Genomic DNA, 20000 nt, shown 5'->3' with positions numbered 1-20000 from the left:
TCGTGATGGAGAAGTATTTTCGAGAGATCAGCCAACTAGATAAGGAACTCCAAAAGATTCCTCCAATGTAGCGGCAAAGGAAGGGAGCTGCTGATAAAACGCCATTCTAGTCGGGATAAAAGAACTAGATTTTAGTTTATTCCTAGGCTATGTTGACAAATTCTGATATTTCTGATGAATATATCTAAAAAATCCCCTAATTACTCAACTATTGGAGCATACGACAGGTTAGGCGTTGACGTGAAAACTGTCAGTACAAAGCCTATTTAACTTGAAACATACCGCTCATTTATAAATCTGTTTCAAAGACTGCTGTTCATCCATAAGGCCAATTTAATTTTTGCAGAAAAACAAGTCTATAAAAAAGAGAAAATTTGAATGACTAAAACATGTTGATTAATTGGGCTAAAGATTATATAATATTTGTGCTCAGGCCATGTCGTCCTGATGGAAGTTCCTTCATTAGAAGCTTCCTAGGTTATATTTGACTAAAGTGATATATCCAAGAGAATTTACCATAGGTTTCCAAAATTCTAACTCCTGGAGCGAATATACCTGAAAATTTGGATATCTCGTAATCAGAGGACGTATTCTTGACACGTCTCATAGCTATCTACACCCCTAATAGCGTTTCCGCTTCGAGGGGAAAAAGTGCCAAGAATATAGGAGAGTCGTTAAAGAGGCAACGCTCTCGACACTCTTACTGTACTGTAAATAGTGCGCCGAATCGCCACCGCGAGGCGCCACCAAGCCATTCTTTCTCCTGTAGCTTCGTTGACCGGTGTTATCCCGTGTTATCTCTCGCTATTTTGGAGTTATTTGTCGCTATGATGTCTTCACCAGCCTCATCAGCTTCTGGAAAGTTAAGTAATATCTTTGAATTGTGTAAATGTAAGCTCTTACCAGTTTTACTCTTCGATTGAGATCGTAATTAACGTAACAAGAGCTGTTGCCAGCTGGATGGCGTCATGAACGCGGTCGCTCTTCCTGTACGTCTAGTTAGCCAGAACGACCTTCCCGGCATTATTTGCTTTAATAACTTTAGCTATTTAGTATTTTAGCTAGGGATTTTTATATTATGTCATTGTTGTCGTGGATTTGGCTATTTATGATTGAGCCTCACGAGTGCTAGGTTTCCTAGCCTAGGCACCTACACACTCCATGCATGATATAACCTTCCTGGTAAAGTTTTATTGAAGTTCAGGCAATATTTTATACAATTAAGATATTACTGCATAAATTTTCCTCTTCCAAGATAGTATACCAGAGAGTTTCAGTGAACGATTCTCTATGCTCCTAGACTTACTAGACTAGGGGCTTTAGTATACTCTCATACATGTCCCCAATTGCTCTTGTATTGTCTTCTAAGGTGAGGTTGATGGCTCCTATACCTTCTAAGTCGATACCAATCTCTTGGCGAGATTTAAGAGCAATTCCCCTTCCCTCTGATAAGCCTAGGCTACCCTCAGTTAGCTTTACTGTGAACTGAGTTCTGGAAGTTTACTGGGGCGTTTCATTTCTTTCTCTTAACCACTGAGTCGGTTTTTGAGTTTAGAACGGGACATCAGAGTAAAGTCTGTGTTAGGCATCTTAATGTCTCGGTGAAATGATTTCCCAAGTCAGGTTAAGTTGTCCATAAAAGAGGCTAGGCCTCCCTAGACCATACGTGGAGGTTTTTGTTTTTACAATTCCTCCTTCCTCGGTCTAGCAGACAGTCCTGTGCTAGTGGATCTTAGACCTAAGAGATTATTTCTTCATTGTCTTAGATACCTGGTACGAGATTCTGTTCTATTGCGAGATTGTGTCCTATGGCCGCTTTCTCACTTGACTAACCCAACCGGGGGAAATGATTTCTCCTACTTGAGGTTACCTTATGATATCAGAATCCTTGAAGTTGGGTAATGCCTTCGGATATTACCTTACTTATAGGACTTTTCCCCCTTCCCCGCTGTCTCTTTTGTGTTGGATGAACCATCACCCTCCCTGGCCGTCATTCTACATTTGACCCTAAGGGTAATCTATAGAACTGGCCTGAGGTTCCCTGTCTGCTGCCGGCTGGGCCGGCTGCTGACAGGTACACTCACAATCATTAGAGTGTTTTCAGTCCTCCCTTGGACTGCATTCCATAGGCCATATGCATGGGATATGGTTGGGTGGAAGCCCGAATATAATTCCCCCTTCCACTTGAACCCTCAATCGGGATGTAGGTCAGCAAGACTGAGCCTTTGCCTTCCTTCATCTTCTCTCTTTTTCTCTACCTTTCCTTATACTGGGCCAGCCACCGGCAGCTTATAGCTGTCGGCGGCCATGTTAGTTGTCTGTCGGCCGGCAATAAACATACTATGACCAGTGGCTGGCAGCTAAGTTGTCGGCCACCCAAAGTATAGATCTGAAGACAGTAACTGCCTTCAATAGCCCAGAATAGGCCGGCATATGTCGGCGAGGCTGGCATATGTCGGGGAGGCCGGCATATGTCGGCAGGCCCGGCATATGTCGGCAGGTCCGGCATGTTCCGGCAGGACCGGCATGTGCCGGCAGGCCGGCAAATCTGGCGGCATACCGCCGCCAGTCAGTGCTGTAGCCCAAAAAGTTTTTTTTCCAACCTACAAGGTGCTTCATGGGCAGCCTATAGTGAGACCATCACATATAAGAGAATGATCCTCTCTACCACTTAATGGTTATAAACCATTAATTTACCCCAATACTGAACCTGGGACATTGTGTTAAGAAGACACTTTATATCAAAGGATATTATCTTCCCATACAAAATTCATTAAGAATTTATTGTTCAATATTGGAGGAGGTCATAGCAATGGGCTGGACAGGAAACACAAGTAGGTGTCTTTCCTATTTTCTAGCTTACTCTATCCAAGCTAATATTTTTAAAAAATATGTATGCTGAAATCTGGGAATTTCACCGAATACTTATATGCTTTTCTTTCTTTACAGGAGGAGCATCCCGAGTGCGGGAACAGTTTTTGCAGGGTCCGTAGCAAGAACTTCTACGGCCATGATGTGTGCAGGACCCATGCTCGCTGCGCAGTCACCAAGGGGGCTTTCAAATACTGGGACCCACAGGTATGTACCGTTTGTGACAAACTGGTAAAAGAGGCTTTTGATGATCAAAAGTCTACTGAGTCAAGGGATGCAGCAAGGGACACGCTGCGAAAATGGGTCAGAGGTTTTCAGAAGAATACCTCTGGCCCATACCTTCCTAATAAGAAGATGAGGGACTGTCTTTTCCCTAGGGCATCTGCGGATGCAATCATTCCCCAGGCTCAACCAGAGATTCCCCTTGTTTAGATTCCGCGAGAATCTGATGTATCGGACGCCTTGAAGGGCCTCCAATTAGATGAAAACATGTCGGTTGTCTCAGAGGAGACTGAGAACAATATCCTAGTCGAAGAACTGGAGCAGGAGGATGTCGTACCTCCTGAGGCCGAAGTCGATAAGACCGATACGATTTCGGTATCATCAGCCATGGTGACTGAGCCAGTGCCTTTGACTTCATCTACTGCACCTCAGTTAGATTCCATCACAAGTATGTTGCACTTGCTGCTGTCTATGGTGCAGGACATTCAGAAGAAATCGTCCGAGAAAGAAGCTTCTTTTCGGACAGAAATGCATCAGCTGGTTGAAACACGTTTAGCCCTGAAGGAGCTAAACGTCAAGGATCTCCCCGCTTTCTCTGACGTTAACCCTTGGAGATATGCAGAGCATATGCCAATGTCGGGGGGGGGGGGCGGAAGATCTTCCTCTCGGAGAAACTGGGCACTGTCCCAGTAGAGGAAATTGAGTTTTGGCCCAGCAAAGGGGCCTACCTGGATTGCTATGTCCGTCTGAGGGCGGAACCTGCATCCAAGGAGGAAACAGAGCCGAAGGAGACGATTGTCCTCGAACTCTCTAAGGCTCAGGCCTTATATACGACCACCTTGAAAAAGAGGGCCTTTACTAGCTCCAAGGTGCCGGCTCTCAGCAAAAAGCACCCGTCCTTTATTGCTGACCCCAAATGTGCCTTCCTCTTTATGGACAAAGGGTTTAAGGCAGCCTTAAAGACAGTCGAAGCAGGGAAACCTTGCCCTACACTGGAGGAGTGTAGACCCTTTTCCCTGGCTTTTCCATCAGATGATAAAGACTAGAAGGATGTTCATACCACCTTCACAGTTGGGAAGCTGGAGGCAGATATTGCTGGACGACAGTTCGGCGAAGACTTCCCGAAGCTGTCAGAGTCTCTCCTGCGCAGGGAACAAGAGACTATGGAACGTCTTGCTGCTTCCATGTCTCTGCAGACTGGCTTAGAGACTATGGCAAGCATCCCGGACACCCCAGATATGTACATGGTCTTCGCCAAATCTCATTTGGCAACAGTCACCAAGGACTTGTACAACTTTATCAAAGCCCGAAGAACTTGTAGAGAGTTCGTGTTTGCCTCGGGTGCGGTGAGACACGAACCAAGGAAGCTCATAGACTCCAATATCTGTGGAAAAGACCTTTTCCCAAGAGAAGTGGTCAAAGAGGTCGTGGACAAAGCCGCTACAGAGAACAGGAATCTCCTCTCCAAATGGGGCTTGTCCTCAAAAAGAAAATCTTCCGCTGACGAGGGTCCCCAGCCGAAGAATAAATCAAAACGACCAAGAGTGCCCTCTTGGCCTAGAAAACAATCAACAGCGTCCCGTGGCCATGGTGCCCCAGACGGTGGCACAACTAACCACCACCTTCCAACTGGTACCCCAAACGCTGGTGACCCAATCGCCGGTGTTCAACCCAGTCTTTGAGAGCCAATCGACGACTTTTAAGCCAAAGTCTCGAGGTTCCTTTCGAGGATCCTCTAGACACCCCTTCAGAGGTAGGGGTAACAAAGGTGGACGTGGCCAAGGAGGCAAGTCCTCCAACCAGCACTCCAAGTGAGATGCTACCGGTAGGAGGGAGACTTCTCCTCTTCCGGGATCATTGGACCTTTGATCCCTGGGCCCACAGCCTATTCAAGAACGGACTAGGGTGGAGTTGGAGCTCAACTCCACCAAACTTTCCTCAATTCTTCCAACATTCAACCCCCATTCTAGAAGAATATGTTCAGGAACTCCTGAACAAAAGAGTTATACGAAAGGCAAAGTCCATCAGATTCCAAGGAAGGCTATTTTGTGTTCCAAAAAAAGGATTTGGAAAAGCTCAGAGTCATTCTGGACCTATCACCACTCAACAAGTTCATAGTGAACTACAAGTTCAGAATGCTGACGCTTCAACACATAAGGACCCTTTTGCCCAAACGGGCATACACAGTCTCCATAAACATGACGGATGCGCACTGGCATGTTCCAATCAACCGTCAAGTTTCCCCCTACCTAGGGTTCAAACTACAGAAAAGAAAGTACATTTTCAGAGCCATGACCTTTGGTCTAAACATAGCCCCAAGGGTATTCACCAAGCTTGCAAATGCAGTCATTCATCAACTACGCCTAAAGGGGATCCAGGTAGTAGCCTACCTGGACGACTGGCTGGTGTGGGCAGCATCCGAGGAAGAGTGCAGGTAAGCCTCCAAGCAAGTGATCCAGTTTTGGAACACTTAGGATTCAAGATCAACTTGGAAAAGTCTCGTCTATCTCCAGCTCAAAAGTTCCAGTGGCTGGCCGTCCACTGGGATTTACAGTCACACTGCCTTTCCATTCTATCAAAGAAGAGGAAAGAGATAGCAGGATCTGTCAAGAGACTTCTTCAATCCAACAGGATATCAAGAAGGCAACAGGGTCCCTCCATCTTGCCTCAGTGACAGATCCAATATTGAAAGCACACTTAAAAGATGCATCAGGAGTTTGGAGAAACTACGCATCAAATACTCGAAGAGATCTACAAAGACCGATTCCAAATCGTCTGCGATCACTACTCAAACCATGGTCGGAAGCCGTGAACCTGAAGAGCAAGGCACCTTTGAAACCACTTCCACCGGCAGTCACCGTTCACACGAACGCCTCAAAAGAGGGGTGGGGAGGTCACTCTCATCATCGGAAAGTTCAGGGAACCTGGTCTCCCCTCTTCAAGACCTTCCACATCAATTTTCTGGAAGCCATGGCAGTTCTTCTCTCTCTGAAGAAACTGGAACTTCGCTGCTCAATCCACATCCGTCTGGTTCTAGACAGCAAAGTTGTAATGAGAAGCCTAAATCGACAAGGCTCGAGATCGCCTCACATAAATCAAGTGATGCTGGCCCTCCTCCGTCTAGCGAAGAAGGAGAGATGGCACTTGTCAGCAGTCCACCTTCAGGGGTTCCGCAATGTGACAGCGGTCGATCTATCCAGGGTCAACCCGATAGAGTCAGAATGGTCCCTAGACGCAAAATCATTCTCCTTCATATTACGCAAAGTCCCAGGACTGCAGATAGACCTCTTCGCAATGAGTGACAACAAGAAGCTACCCCGGTATGTAGCCCCGTACGAGGATCCTTTAGCGGAAGCGACAGACGCAATGTCCATAGATTGGAACATGTGGTCCAAGATCTACCTGTTCCCTCCAACCAACCTTCTGCTGAAAGTCCTCGACAAACTGAGATCCTTTCGGGGGATAGCAACAATAGTGGCCCACAAGTGGCCCAACAGTGTTTGGTTCCCTTTAATAACGGAACTACCCCTGAAGCTAATCCCGTTGCCGGACCCAGTTCTGACTCAGAAAGTGCAGAAATTGACTGTCTCAGCTTCATCAGAGAAAACACAGAACCTTCATCTCATGATTTTCTCGCCCTAGCGGTCAAGAAACGGTTCGGGATTTCTAAGGACAGTATTAACTTCTTAGAGGAATACAAGTCAAAGTCAACAAGAAGACAATATGAGTCTTCCTGGAAGAAATGGGTGGCCTTTGTCAAGGCGAAGAAACCTAACGAGATTTCTACGGATTTCTGCTTGTCCTTCTCCATCCATCTTCATGAACAAGGTTTAGCAGCCAACACGATTACTACATGTAAATCTGCCCTAGCCAGACCAATACTATATGCCTTCCATGTAGACTTTTCTAATAAAATCTTCAACATGATTCCGTAAGCCTGCGCTAAACTTCGGCCCGCAGCTCCTCCAAAGCCCATTTCATGGTCTTTGGATAAGGTTCTTCACTTAGCATCAACTCTGAACAATGAGGATTGCTCGCTGAAAGACTTGACTCAAAAGGTGATATTCTTTTTTGCACTAGCCTCAGGAGCCAGAGTTAGCGAAATAGTGGCCCTCTCGAGGGATGATGGCCACATTCAGTTCACACATTCCGGAGAACTGAACCTCTTTCCGGATCCGACGTTTCTCGCCAAGAACGAGCTACCCTCTAAAAGATGGGGCCCGGGAGAATCTGCCCTCTGAAGGAAGAAGCATCCCTCTGCCCAGTGGAATGCCTAAAGGTCTATCTTCGTAGAACTTCAGACTTTAAGGGAGGTCAACTTTTCAGGGGAGAGACGTCTGGTTCAACATTATCCTTGAAACAGTTAAGGGCGAAATTTTATATTTCCCTTAGAGTGGCTAATGTTTTTTTTTCAGGTGAAACTTATTTTAATTCTATTATTACTATTTATGCATAATTGTTCTGCATAAAATGTAATTGAATACAACCATGATTTCTATTTTTGTAATAAGCAATTGAAGGAATCTTTGCGTCTCTTTCGCCTCAAACAATCTAGATTAAGAATAAACTCAGAGCATCCTTGATTCTTTTAATATTGTGACGGGCCGAGAGAGGAGTTGTGAAATCAAAGGCAGATTGGAAACGACTGAGTTATATTGTTGTGGAACACTCTCCTTATATACAAAACCTCAAGGCAACAGGACATGACAAGTTCACAAGACAGATAATATCACAGAAGAAAAACCAGACAGGAATTTTCATGTTCGTTTTAGTGCGAGGGAGGAGCGAAGATACAAGCATAATATATACAAAAGGAATTATGTACAATTGTGTGAAACACGGTTGGTACATGGCTCCCCCCCTAAAAATGACATACTGTACATGTTAAATAGGGCGCCCTGATCTAAAGAGGCGAACTATAGGCGGGTCATCTGGCAGAAGATAAGCAGGTTTTAGACGATCAATGGAGACCCAGTCTTCTTTGCCCCGAATGTTTAGGAGGAATGCTTTTGGACTGCGTCGGATCACAAGGAAAGGTCCCGTGTAAGGGGGCGTTAACGGTGGCTTGCTGGTGTCGTTGCGCAGGAAGACGTGCGTTGCAGAGTGCAAGTCCGTTGGTATGTGATGCTTCGCTGGGGGCTTGTAAGTCTGGCGGCATGGAGTAAATTTTCCCACGACGTGACGTATGCGCTGGAGATCGTCGGAGGAGGTTGTAGAAGGAAAAAACTCGGCAGGGACGACCAACGGGTCGCCATACACCATTTCGGCTGCCGAGACGTCGAGGGCGTCTTTAGGAGTGGTCCTTAGTCCAAGGAGGACCCAGGGAAGCTGAGTAAACCAGTTGCAATCCTTGCAGCGGGACATCAAAGCTGCTTTGAGGGTGCGATGAAAACGTTCAACCATTCCATTGGCAGCGGGGTTGTAGGCCGTTGTCTGATATAGGGTGATGCCCAGGAGATTCGCTAATGACGTCCATAATTGAGAGGTGAAAGTGGTTCCCCTGTCAGAAGTAATATGCTCAGGGATACCGAATCTTGAAATCCATCCAGAGAGTAAGGCAGATGTACATGAGGCGGACGTTGCAGTTTCCATGGGAATGGCTTCAGGCCAACGAGTGGAGCGGTCGATGACGGTAAACAGGTAACGATGTCCTTGTGATGTGGGTAGGGGGCCTACAACGTCGACGTGAATGTGTGCGAAACGACGCTGAGGTTGAGGAAAGGTGCCTACTCCTGAATCCGTGTGTCGATTTACTTTGGGAGTTTGGCAAGAAGCACAGGCACGGACCCAATCCTTAGCATCCTTAGAAATGCCGTGCCAAATGAACTTTGCCTTCAGCAGCTGTGCAGTAGAACGGCACGAGGGATGTGAAAGGCCGTGGATAAAATCAAACACCTGTCGGCGCATGGGAGCAGGAATCCAAGGTCGCGGTCTACCAGTACTGACGTCACAGAGGAGGGTGGTGTTGGAGTTTTCGAGGGGAAAATCCTCCCAACGGAGGGACGTGCAGGATGTCCTAGAAGCTTGATACTCTGGATCCTGTCGTTGGGCTTCAGCCAGGGCATTGTAATCAAATCCCAGTTGAACAGCAGCCAACGTGTTTCTTGGCAGGGCATCGGCAACGGGATTCATTTTCCCAGGGACGTATTGGAGGGTGCAATTGTATTCAGCCACGGCGGAGAGATGTCGGCGTTGACGGGCGGACCAGGCGTCAGACTGTCGAGTGAAGGCGTGCACCAGAGGCATGTGGTCTGTGCGAATGACGAAAGGCGTACCTTCTAAGAAATGGCGAAAGTGACGGACAGCCAAGTGCACCGCCAGCAATTCTCGATCGAAGGTAGAATAACCCGATTCTGCCTTGGACAGTTTTCTGCTGAAGAAAGCCAATGGGCGGGGCGAGCCTTTGACCACCTGCTCGAGTACTGCACCAATAGCGACGTCGCTGGCATCGGTGGAGAGAAGGAGAGGGGCGTGTGGGATAGGAAAAGTGAGAGCCGCAGCAGTTGATAGGGCCTTCTTTGCATTGCAGAAGGCCGCTTCTTGAAGGGGACCCCACTTCAAGTCCTTTGGCTTGCCCTTGAGGGAGGAGTAGAGGGGAGCAAGAGTGGCGGCAATGGCTGGCAGAAAGCGGTGATAATAGTTGATCATGCCCAAGAATTCCTGCAGAGCTTTGACGGTCGAGGGCGTGGGGAAATTCTGAACGGCTGCTACCTTCTCAGGGAGGGGATGGACTCCTTCAGGAGTGATACGGTGCCCTAAGAACGACACTTCGTTGGCGCCAAAGGTACACTTGTCGTACCGGACTACAAGGCCGTTTTGTTGCAGGCGGTCGAGCACGATGCGCAGGTGACGGAGGTGTTCCTCTTTTGAGGAGGAGAACTCAAGTATGTCGTCCACATAACATACACAGAAAGGGAGGTCCCCTAAGATGCCATCCATGAGACGTTGAAACGTTGCCCCAGCATTACGAAGGCCAAAACAGCAGTAATTGAAGGTGTATGTGCCAAACGGAGTGGTGATGGCGGTCTTGGGGATGTCTTCTGGGTTCATAGGCACCTGATAATACCCCTTCAGGAGGTCGAGCGTAGAGAAAACCTTTGCTTTGTGCAGGTAGGAGGTTACATTGGCAATGTTTGGGAGGGGGTAGTGATCCAGTTCTGTTTGCATGTTCAGGCGCCTGTAATCCCCGCACGGACGGAGGGAGCCGTCTTTCTTCAGAACGATGTGTAAGGGTGACGACCATGGGCTGGAGGCCTTTTGGCAAAGGCCCATTTTCTCCATTTCGGCGAACGTCTGTTTGGCGGCTGCTAATCGTTCCGGTGCCAGACGTCTGAATTTTGTGAAGACTGGGGGTCCCGTCGTCTTGATATGGTGATAAATACCGTGCTTGGCAGGAACCATGGGCGTTTGGCGAAGTTCTGGACGGAAAATTTCCGGGTACGACGTGAGGAGGTGGGCGTAGGCATCCGTGGGTGCGCTGATGTGGAGAGCGAGGTTAGAGGGGGCGGGTTGAAGAGGAGTCGACAAGTACGAGTCTGCGTTGACCAATCGTCGGTGGGCGACATCGACCAGAAGGTGGAAATGAGAGAGGAAATCCGCACCGAGGATTGGCATTGTGACGTCAGCAACGAGAAATTTCCAATTGAATTTACCGTTTCCGAACAATAATGTGAGGCTCTCGTAACCGTAGGTGGGTATCGCAGATCCGTTGGCAGCTACCAAGCGGACGTCGGCAGATGTAGACAGACTACGTTGTGCCTTGAAGAGTTTCCTTGGCAAAAGAGAACGACAAGCACCCGTGTCTACCAAAAATCGCACGCCCGTTCCTGCATCCTGTAAAAAGAAAAGATTAGAAACATGGGAGGCCACCGCCACAAGCGATGGCCTACTTACACGTTTTTTGGCCACTGACAATCTTTGGCACATTTCTTCGCGGTTGCCCTGAATCTGAAGTGGTAGTAGCAAAACTGCGGTGGATGGGAGGTAGTAAGTGGCTGTAGAAGTCGTTGGTTGGGGCGCGAGCGATTGGTGGGTGGTGGGCGGCTTTGTTGCCGCTTCGGCACGTCACAGGGTAGGCGTGTATGTCCTACGGCATTCATGTCAGCTTCGGTTGACGTTGAATAGGCATCCTCGTCGTCAGGGGTGGAGGCGTTGATGGAGGTCTTGAAGTGGCTATCCATAAGGGCGACGGCTTTGGTCATCAAGTCCTTTATGGGTAAACTATCGACATCGGGTATGGCAGCGTGCACAGGTTCAGGTAAACGGCGTATCCAAAGGGCACGGAGTAGGTTCACCTCACGAGGAGAGCCGTCTGCGGCAGGTTGAAGGCGAGCGATACTGGTCATTTCCCTGAGGGCAAGCGAAGCCCTTTGGTCCCCCAACGGTTGTTGCGAGAGCTGAAAAAGCTTTGCTATACGGGCGGCTGGTGACGGCGAGTACTGCTGCAGAAGGTATGATTTGAGGTCGTCATACGCTATTGGGGTGTCTCCTTTTTCACAAAGCCAGTCAGATATTTCTGGGAAGGTGTCCTCGGGTATTGCCGCGAGAACATAATCCGCCTTGGTGGTTGAGCGAGTCACGCCCCTGATACGAAACTGGATTTCTGCGCGCTGAAACCAAGCAAACGCCTCTCCGGTGGCAAACGATGAAAGTTTGAATGGAGCGGCCGCAGCACCAACTGCCGTAGAGTCCGCCATAGTACCAACGATGAAGGGGCGAGGGGGTGGGGGTGGAAGGCGGTGGGAGCGAGCCGACTTCCGGGGTCACCAATGTGACGGGCCGAGAGAGGAGTTGTGAAATCAAAGGCAGATTGGAAACGACTGAGTTATATTGTTGTGGAACACTCTCCTTATATACAAAACCTCAAGGCAACAGGACATGACAAGTTCACAAGACAGACAATATCACAGAAGAAAAACCAGACAGGAATTTTCATGTTCGTTTTAGTGCGAGGGAGGAGCGAAGATACAAGCATAATATATACAAAAGGAATTATGTACAATTGTGTGAAACACTGTTGGTACAATATTTAAGAAAATATTGGGGAACTAAGGTTAAGACTGTTCCAAGCAAGCTAGTAAGAACTGATTGTACTAAACTGTTTATTTTACTGAAGTAAGGTTTCCTACACGTATATAAACCTGTCTGTCTCTTTTCAGCCAGACTTGGGAGGTATCAGTAACCTATACAGAGATATACCATCTAAGTACAAACTATACTTTATGTATATGATGACACTAATATACAAACTGTTTGCTATATTGATCCTTGAACTCACAATCCTCGGGTTTTTTCCTAGAGTCTACCCAGACTCTTCCCTGTAGGGGGCAGGAAGAACTGACATAGTTTATGATCAGTTAACTGATGTATAATGGTAACATCAAGTGTCTCTAGGTCTAGAAGACCGAATAGGAAATATTTATCTCGAGATAACGGCACTATTGAAAATCCACAGATACATTAATGCTCTGGTAAACTTCCATTAGGACAACATGGCCTGAGCCCAAAAAACGGATTTTGAAGCGAAGCAAAAAATCTATTTTTGGGTGAGGTAGCCATGTCATCCTGATGAACCCACCCTCTTTTTGACAAAAGGATAATGAATCCCTCCCTATGGTACTGTATCTGCAACACCTACAAAGCTACAAAGAATGGCTAGTGGCGCCTCGCGGTGGAGATTCGGCGCACTATTTACAGTACAGTGGGAGTGTCGGGAGCGTTGCCTCTTTAACAACTCTTATATTCTTGCCACATTTTCCCCTCGAAGCGGAAACGTTATCAGGGGTGTAGATAGCTATGAGACGTGTCAAGAATACGTCCTCTGATTGCGCGATATCCAATTTTAAGGGATATTCGCTGCAGGAGTTAGAATTCTGGATACCTTTGGTAAATTCTCTGGGATATATCACTGTAGTCAAATAAAACCTAGGAAGCTACTAATGAAGGAACTTCCATCAGGACGACATGGCTACCTCACCCAAAAAACGGATTTTGAGCGAAGCGAAAAATCTATTTTTGGGTGAGATGGCCATGTCGTCCTGATGGAAGTTGCTAAAGGGTAGCTTCCTTGGGTATATATAACTACGGCGATATTCCCAGAGAATTTACCTTAAGGTACCCAGAATTCTAACTCCTGGGCGAATATCCCTAATAAAAGAACCAGGGATATCGCGAAATATCAGAGGACTTATTCTTGACACGCCACATAGCAATCTGCACTCCGAACAGAGTTAACACTTCGAAGGGGTCCATTGGCAAGAAAACGGAAAACGAGAAAGAAAGGAGAGCCGCTCGCAAGGTATCTCTCCTCTCCCGTTTCCTAAGCGTGCATTGCGCAGCTCACGGCGCAATCTGTATTCCTTGTAGTGATACACGAGGTGCTACAGATACTGTATGTAGGGAGGGGACCTACAGCCCTTTTTAGAAGAAAAGGGAAGGGCGGGTCCATCAGGACGACATGGCCATCTCACCCAAAAATAGATTTTTTGCTTCGCTCAAAATCCGTTTTCTGGGCTCAAGCCATGTCGTCCTGATGGAAGTATACCAGATCATTAATGTATCTGTGGATTCTCAAAATGTGCCATACTCCCCGAAGGTATTTCCCGGCTAACTAGACCTAGAGACCTAAGATGTTACCTTCATACATCTTTTCATCCAACCAGAGACCATGTTAGTGCTTCCTGCCCCCTACAGGGAAGAGTCATACTAGACTCTGGAAAAGTCTCGAAGAGTAAATATACCTATGTATGAATAACAGACAAGCCAATATAGTGGTCTCACCCTATATCATGTAAAGCATAGTTTGTAAAGAACCACTGAGTCAATATGAAATATCGACCAGTTCCCCGTTCATTACTGGATTGGACAAAGGTTTATATCCGGGTAGGAGGAAAACTTGCATATCCGCCACCGTCCCCTTAGGGCATGGATTCCTCCCGCTAGGGGAAAGCATAAACCAATGCAAAAATGCTTGCATAAAGGAACAATCTATTAGAATTATCCCAGATAAATATACATAGTAAATGTAATGCTAAATCATTTCAAGTAAAATGACACAGGCGAAGGAGACGCAAGGTTCACAAGAACTAGTTTATTGACAATCAATAAAATAAAACAGGTTAAACAACAATTATACATATATAAGAGGAGGATAACCAACAAATAAGCATAAGCATGATAGTAAACAGAAAACTTGTTTATCTGAAAGAAAAACATTAGCGCCACTTTTAACATACCGAGGTATCAAAATCATAAAAGTCTGTATTACTAATCAGTTACATTAGCGTTGGAAACACTTGGCACACATGACTGCACTTATGCTAGGTTCACCTTTGAATATGGAACAGTCAATGTGGGCACCCTAGTGCCCTAACACTTAGTTTGTAGAACAGTTTGTAACTACACACTCACCCCGGAATTAATCGTCCCAATTAAATCCACTGTTCCTCGCAGAGTTAAACAGCAGGGTTAACGACACTACCCACTGCTACCACAGACCTCTTCAGTTGCTCCACTTGCTCCGCATAGTGACGAAAGAGAACTCTAGAAGACTTCCAGCCAATGTATAAGCGAAGATGTTCGAAATCCATACTATTGAAGAAATTTAAGGATGAGGCAACTTTCCTCGGATCGTGATCTGCGGGTGTATTGTCTGGATCCGCTCTGCGAATAAAATAGGTGATTTTCGCCCTAAGTTGTTTCAGTGATAAATTTGAGCCTGATGTTTCTCCCCTGAATAGTTGACCACCCCTGAAGCCTGAAGTTCTACGAAGATAGACCTTTAGGCATTCCACTGGACATAGAGATGCATCTTCTTTCAGAGGACAAATTCTCCAGGGACCGCACCTATTGGTGGGTAACTCGTTCTTGGGGAGAAACGTAGGACCCGGAAACAGGTTCAGTTCTCCCCCATCCAAGAACTGAACACGACCTTCCTCTCTCGAGAGGGCTACAATTTCACTAACCCTGGCCCCCGACGCGAGTGCAAACAGGAAAATAACTTTTTGGGTCAAATCCTTTCAAGCACACTCCTCATTGTTCAACAGCAAAGCGAAATGAAGAACTTTATCTAGAGACCATGAAATGGGCTTTGGAGGTGCTGATGGTCTGAGCCTAGCACAGGCTTTCAGAATTTTATTAAAAATATCGTTAGAGAGGTCGACCTGGAAGGCATATAAAATGGGTCTTGTCAAAGCAGATTTACACGTTAATATTGTGTTGGCTGCTAACCCTTGACCATGGAGGTGGATGAAGAAAGATAAGCAGAAGTCCGTCGAGATCTTTTGCGGATTCTTCGCCTTGACAAAGGCCACCCATTTTCTCCATGACGACTCATATTACCTTCTAGTGGATTTGCACTTATATTCCTCTAGGAAGTCTATACTGTCTTTCGAAATCCCGAAACGTTTTCCCACTGCTAGGGAGAGAAAATCATGAGCTGCAGGTTCCGGGTTTTCTGTGATGAAGCGCAGACAGTTGACTTCTGAACTCGCTGGGTCAGAACTTGATCTGGTAACGGTAGACACTTCAGCCGTAGTTCCAATGCCAGAGGGAACCACACGCTGTTCGGCCACTTGTGAGCCACTATTGCCGCTACTCCCTTGAAAGATATCAGTTTGTTGAGGACCCTCAATAGAAGGTTGTGAGGAGGAAACAGGTAAATACTGGACCATCTGTTCCAGTCGAGGGACATCGCGTCCACTGTTTCCGCCAAGGGATCCTCGTACGTGGACACGTAAAGGGGTAACTTCTTGTTGTCTTTCGTCGCAAAGAGGTCTATCTGCAGTTCTGGGACTTGACTCAAGATGAAGGAGAATGATCCTGCGTCTAGGGACCATTCCGACTCTATTGGTGTGAACCTGGATAGAGCGTCCGCTGTCACATTGCGGACTCCTTGAAGGTGAACTGCCGACAGGTACCACTTCTTCTTTTCCGCCAGTCGAAAGATGGCCAACATCACCTGGTTGAGTGGTGGTGACCTCGATCCTTGTCGATTCAAGCATCTCACAATCACCTCGCTGTCCAGTACCAACCTTATGTGGATCGAGCAACGAGGGGAAACTTTCTTCAAGGTAAGGAGTACTGCCATAGCTTCCAGAAAGTTTATGTGAAATGTCTTGAATAGATTGGACCAAGTTCCTTGGGCCTTATTCCGATGAGAATGACCTCCCCACCCCTCCTTCGAGGCGTCTGTGTGAATAGTCAACGAGGGGGGAGGTGGCTGAAGAAGCACCGACTTCTTTAGTTACCTGACTTGGGACCAAGGGCTGAGAAGCGTACGTAGACGAAGCGGTACTGGTCTTATCAGATCTCTTCGCGCGTTTGATGCATAACTTCTCCAAACTCCGGTTGCATCCTTTAGCTCTGCTCTTAGCACCGTGTCTGTTACTGAGGCAAACTGGAGAGAACCCAGCACTCTCTCCTGCTCGCGTCTTGATATTCTTTCTGAATCCAGAAGTCTCTTGACAGAACCAGCTATCTCCTTCCTCTTCTTCGCCGGGATGGAGAGTTGGTGTGACACTAGGTCCCAGTGGATTCCCAACTACTGGAACCTTTGAGATGGAGAAAGTCCAGACTTTTTTCTATTGATCTTGAAGCCTCGATGCTCTGGGAACTGGATTACCTGTAGGGAAGCTTGCAAACATTCTGTCTTGGATGCTGCCCACACCAGCCAGTCGTCCAGGTAGGATACCACCTGGATTCCCTTTAGGCGTAATTGTTTGAGAGCTACGCTCACAAGCTTCGTGAAGATCCTTGGGGCTATGTTTAGCCCGAATGGCATGGCTCTGAAGGCGTAGAGTCTTCGATGTAGCTTGAACCCTAGGTAGGGGGAGAGTTGACGATTGATTGGAATGTGCCAATAGGCATCTGACAAATCTATGGAGACGGTATATACCCTCTTGGGCAGTAAGGTCCTTATGTGTTGCAGTGTTAGCATCTTGAACTTGCAGTTCACTATGAACTTGTTGAGTGGCGACAAGTCCAGAATGACTCTGAGTTTTTCTGAGTCCTTCTTGGGAACACAAAACAGCCTCCCTGGGAATTTGATGGACTTTACCCTTCGAATTACTCTTTTCTCCAACAGTTCTTGAATGTACTCCTCCAGAACGGGGGTGGAGTGTTGGAAAAACCGAGGGCACAGGGGTGGAGTGCTGTACCAGCTCCAACCCAGTCCATTCTTGAGTAGGCTGTGGGCCCAGGGATCGAAGGTCCACCGATTCCGAAAATTCTGAAGTCTCCCTCCTACCAGTATCATCTCACTTTGGCTGCTGTTGCCCTGAGGTCTTGCCTCCTTGACCGCGACCTCTCCTGAATCCCCTCCCACTTGAGGGGCGTCTAGACGAACCTCTGGCTGCTCCTCTAGGCTTCGCTCCAAAGGTAGTTGACTGCCCTTCGAACGCTGGGTTAAATGCCGGAGACTGCATAGACACGGCTTGGGGTACCCACTGGTACGTGGTCGGGGTATGTGCCACCATCTGGAGCATTGTAGGCATAGGAAGTTGTTGCTGCTGCTGTCTGAATGGCTTGGCTGGCCGAGAGGGTAGCCTAGTCCTCTTAGTCTTCCTCTTTTTTGGGGACCCTCATCCGGGGAAGACTTTCTCTTGAGAGATAGGCCCCACTTCTGGAGAAGGTTTCTAGTCTCCGTGGCGGCCTTATCTACAACCTCCTTGACCGCTTCACTAGGGAAGAGGTCTTTGCCCCAAATGCTGAAGATTAGCTTCCTTGGCTCGTGCCTCACCGCAGCCGAGGCGAACACGAACTCCCTACAAGCCCTCCTAGCTTTGACGAAGCTATAAAGGTCCTTCGTCACTGTGGCTAGGTGTGTCTTAGCCACTACCATAAACATTTCATGGACCTTGGGGTCACTTGCCATTGTCTCCAGAGTCGTTTGATGAGACATTGAGGCAGCAAGTCTTTCTTTTGTCTCAAGCTCCCTGCGCAAAAGAAAGTCAGACAGCTTGGGGAGGTTCTCACCGAACTGACGTCCGGCAATATCAGCCTCCAACTTCCCGACTGAGAAGGTAAGATGGACGTCCTTCCAGTCCTTGTGGTCCATGGGTAGGGCCAAAGACAGAGGTTTACACTCCTCCAAGGAGGGGCATGGCTTACCTGCCTCGATTGCTTTCAGCACAGCCGTAAACCCTTTCTGCATAAAGGGGAAGGCTCTAGAGGGAGAGGACACAAAGAAAGGGTGCTTCTTACTCAAAGCAAGTACCTTTGAGTTTGTGAAGCCCCTCTCTTTCATCGAGGTTGACAGTAAAGCTTGAGCCTTAGCGTGGTCCAAAACTATGACCTCCTTCGGCTCCGTTTCTTCCTTTGAGGCTGGTTCCTTCCTTAGACGGACATAACAGTCCGGATACGACTCCTTGCTGGGCCAGAATTCCACATCCTCAAGGGGGACTGAGCCCAACTTCTCCGAAATGACGATTTTTCCCGTCGTCATAGGCATGTGCTCGGCATACCTCCAAGGGTTGGCATCTGAGCACAAGGGAAGGTCTTTCACGCTGAGCTTCTTCTGGGGCCCACGTGATGCTGCAAGTCTCCGCATCTCCAGCTTCATTGCAGCAGCCTTCTCATTATTTTCCCTCTGCATCTGTTGGATCATTCCAATGATGGAGGAAAGGGTCTTTCCCAGCTCATCTGGGAGAGAGGACGATGTTGAGGGAATAGGTTCAGGGGCCTGAACCGGAGTAGCCGACACCTCGTCGAACTCTTCCTCTTCATTGTCTGGAGCCTGCTCTTCTTCCTGGTCTTCTGCCAGAAGGCCTTTTTCCAAACACTCGGACACCTCCGACATCCTATCGTCCAATTGGATGTCTTGCAGGGCGTCCGCGACTTCAGCATCCACCGGGATCTGAACCAACGGTATCTCTGCTTGAGGCTGGGGAATCACTGCCTCAGCTGACGCCTTGGGGAAAAGGTAAGCCCTCATCTTCTCACTTGGAAGATAGGGGCCAGAAGTGTTCTTCTGAAAGCCCCTTACCCAGGTACGAAGCTTCTCCCTTGCTGCGTCCCTTGACTCCGCCGTCTTAGGGGAATCAAAAGCCTCAGTAATCAGGTTTGTGCACACGGTACATACCTGCGGGTCCCAATACCGGAGATCACCTTTGGAGACTGTGCATGCTGCGTGCCTCCTACACAAGTCATGTCCGCAGAAGTTCTTGCTGCGGACGTTGCAGAAAATGCTTCCACACTTCGGATGGTCCTCCTGTAAAGAGAAGAAAATTCCATGAGTATCAAGTGAACTACATATCACTGGATATACATAGCTTAGAATAGCTAAACTAGAAAGGAAAGACACACACTTGTATTTCCCGCACAGTCAATTGCTGCAACCTTTCAGATAATAAAATCGTATGGTTAATCTATTCTAGAACGACCAAGAAATAATTTCCAGAGGAAACAGCCGTAGCTCACACCCAAATAAGTGATTTTAAAATGCTGGATAGTAGATAAAAAAGAACTCACTTTCTTTATCTGTATGGTTACACCAAAGGGCTGTGCAAGACAACACAAAAGTGTTAGAAAAACTTAGTGTTATAACATATACTATACTATAGTTTTCTCCCTACAGTATACACTATACTGAAAAATACTGGCTACAGTATAGAAGGTAATATGCCGGCACGTGCCTTAACTAGTTCCAAAGTATACTACTTATAGACTATAAGGTGGAAGAACGCTGGTTCAAATGCGTGTGCCGGCCGGCAACTACACAAGATAGCACCCGGCTGCCGGCCACCAAACGTAGCGGCCGGCAGAACCTCGGTGTGTTTCTATTGCCGGCCGGCAGCTAAACAACAACAGCACCCGGCTGCCGGCCTCTAATCGTAGCGGCCGGTAGAACAATGGTGTGATATATAGCCGGCCGGCAAAGGTATACAACCAATGCCGGCCGGCAGCAAAAG

The 20000-nt window shown here is 47.5% G+C and overlaps 1 protein-coding gene across 2 annotated transcripts in view; it reads right to left on the bottom strand.

Moving 5' to 3' along the window:
* Positions 1 to 20000, bottom strand: part of LOC137656901 (putative inorganic phosphate cotransporter) — a 237376-nt gene that overhangs the window by 8105 nt on the left and 209271 nt on the right. For both annotated transcript variants that reach the window (XM_068391285.1, XM_068391284.1), the window contains exon 10: positions 1 to 106. This exon is cut by the window's left edge and continues 27 nt beyond it. In XM_068391285.1, coding sequence (XP_068247386.1) covers positions 1 to 106 — 106 coding nt within the window. The remainder of the gene's footprint in view (positions 107 to 20000) is intronic.

This window comes from Palaemon carinicauda, chromosome 17 (assembly GCF_036898095.1).
Source record: "Palaemon carinicauda isolate YSFRI2023 chromosome 17, ASM3689809v2, whole genome shotgun sequence".
Taxonomy (NCBI): Eukaryota; Metazoa; Arthropoda; class Malacostraca; order Decapoda; family Palaemonidae; genus Palaemon; species Palaemon carinicauda.
This window is presented reverse-complemented; position numbering and strand designations above follow the sequence as displayed.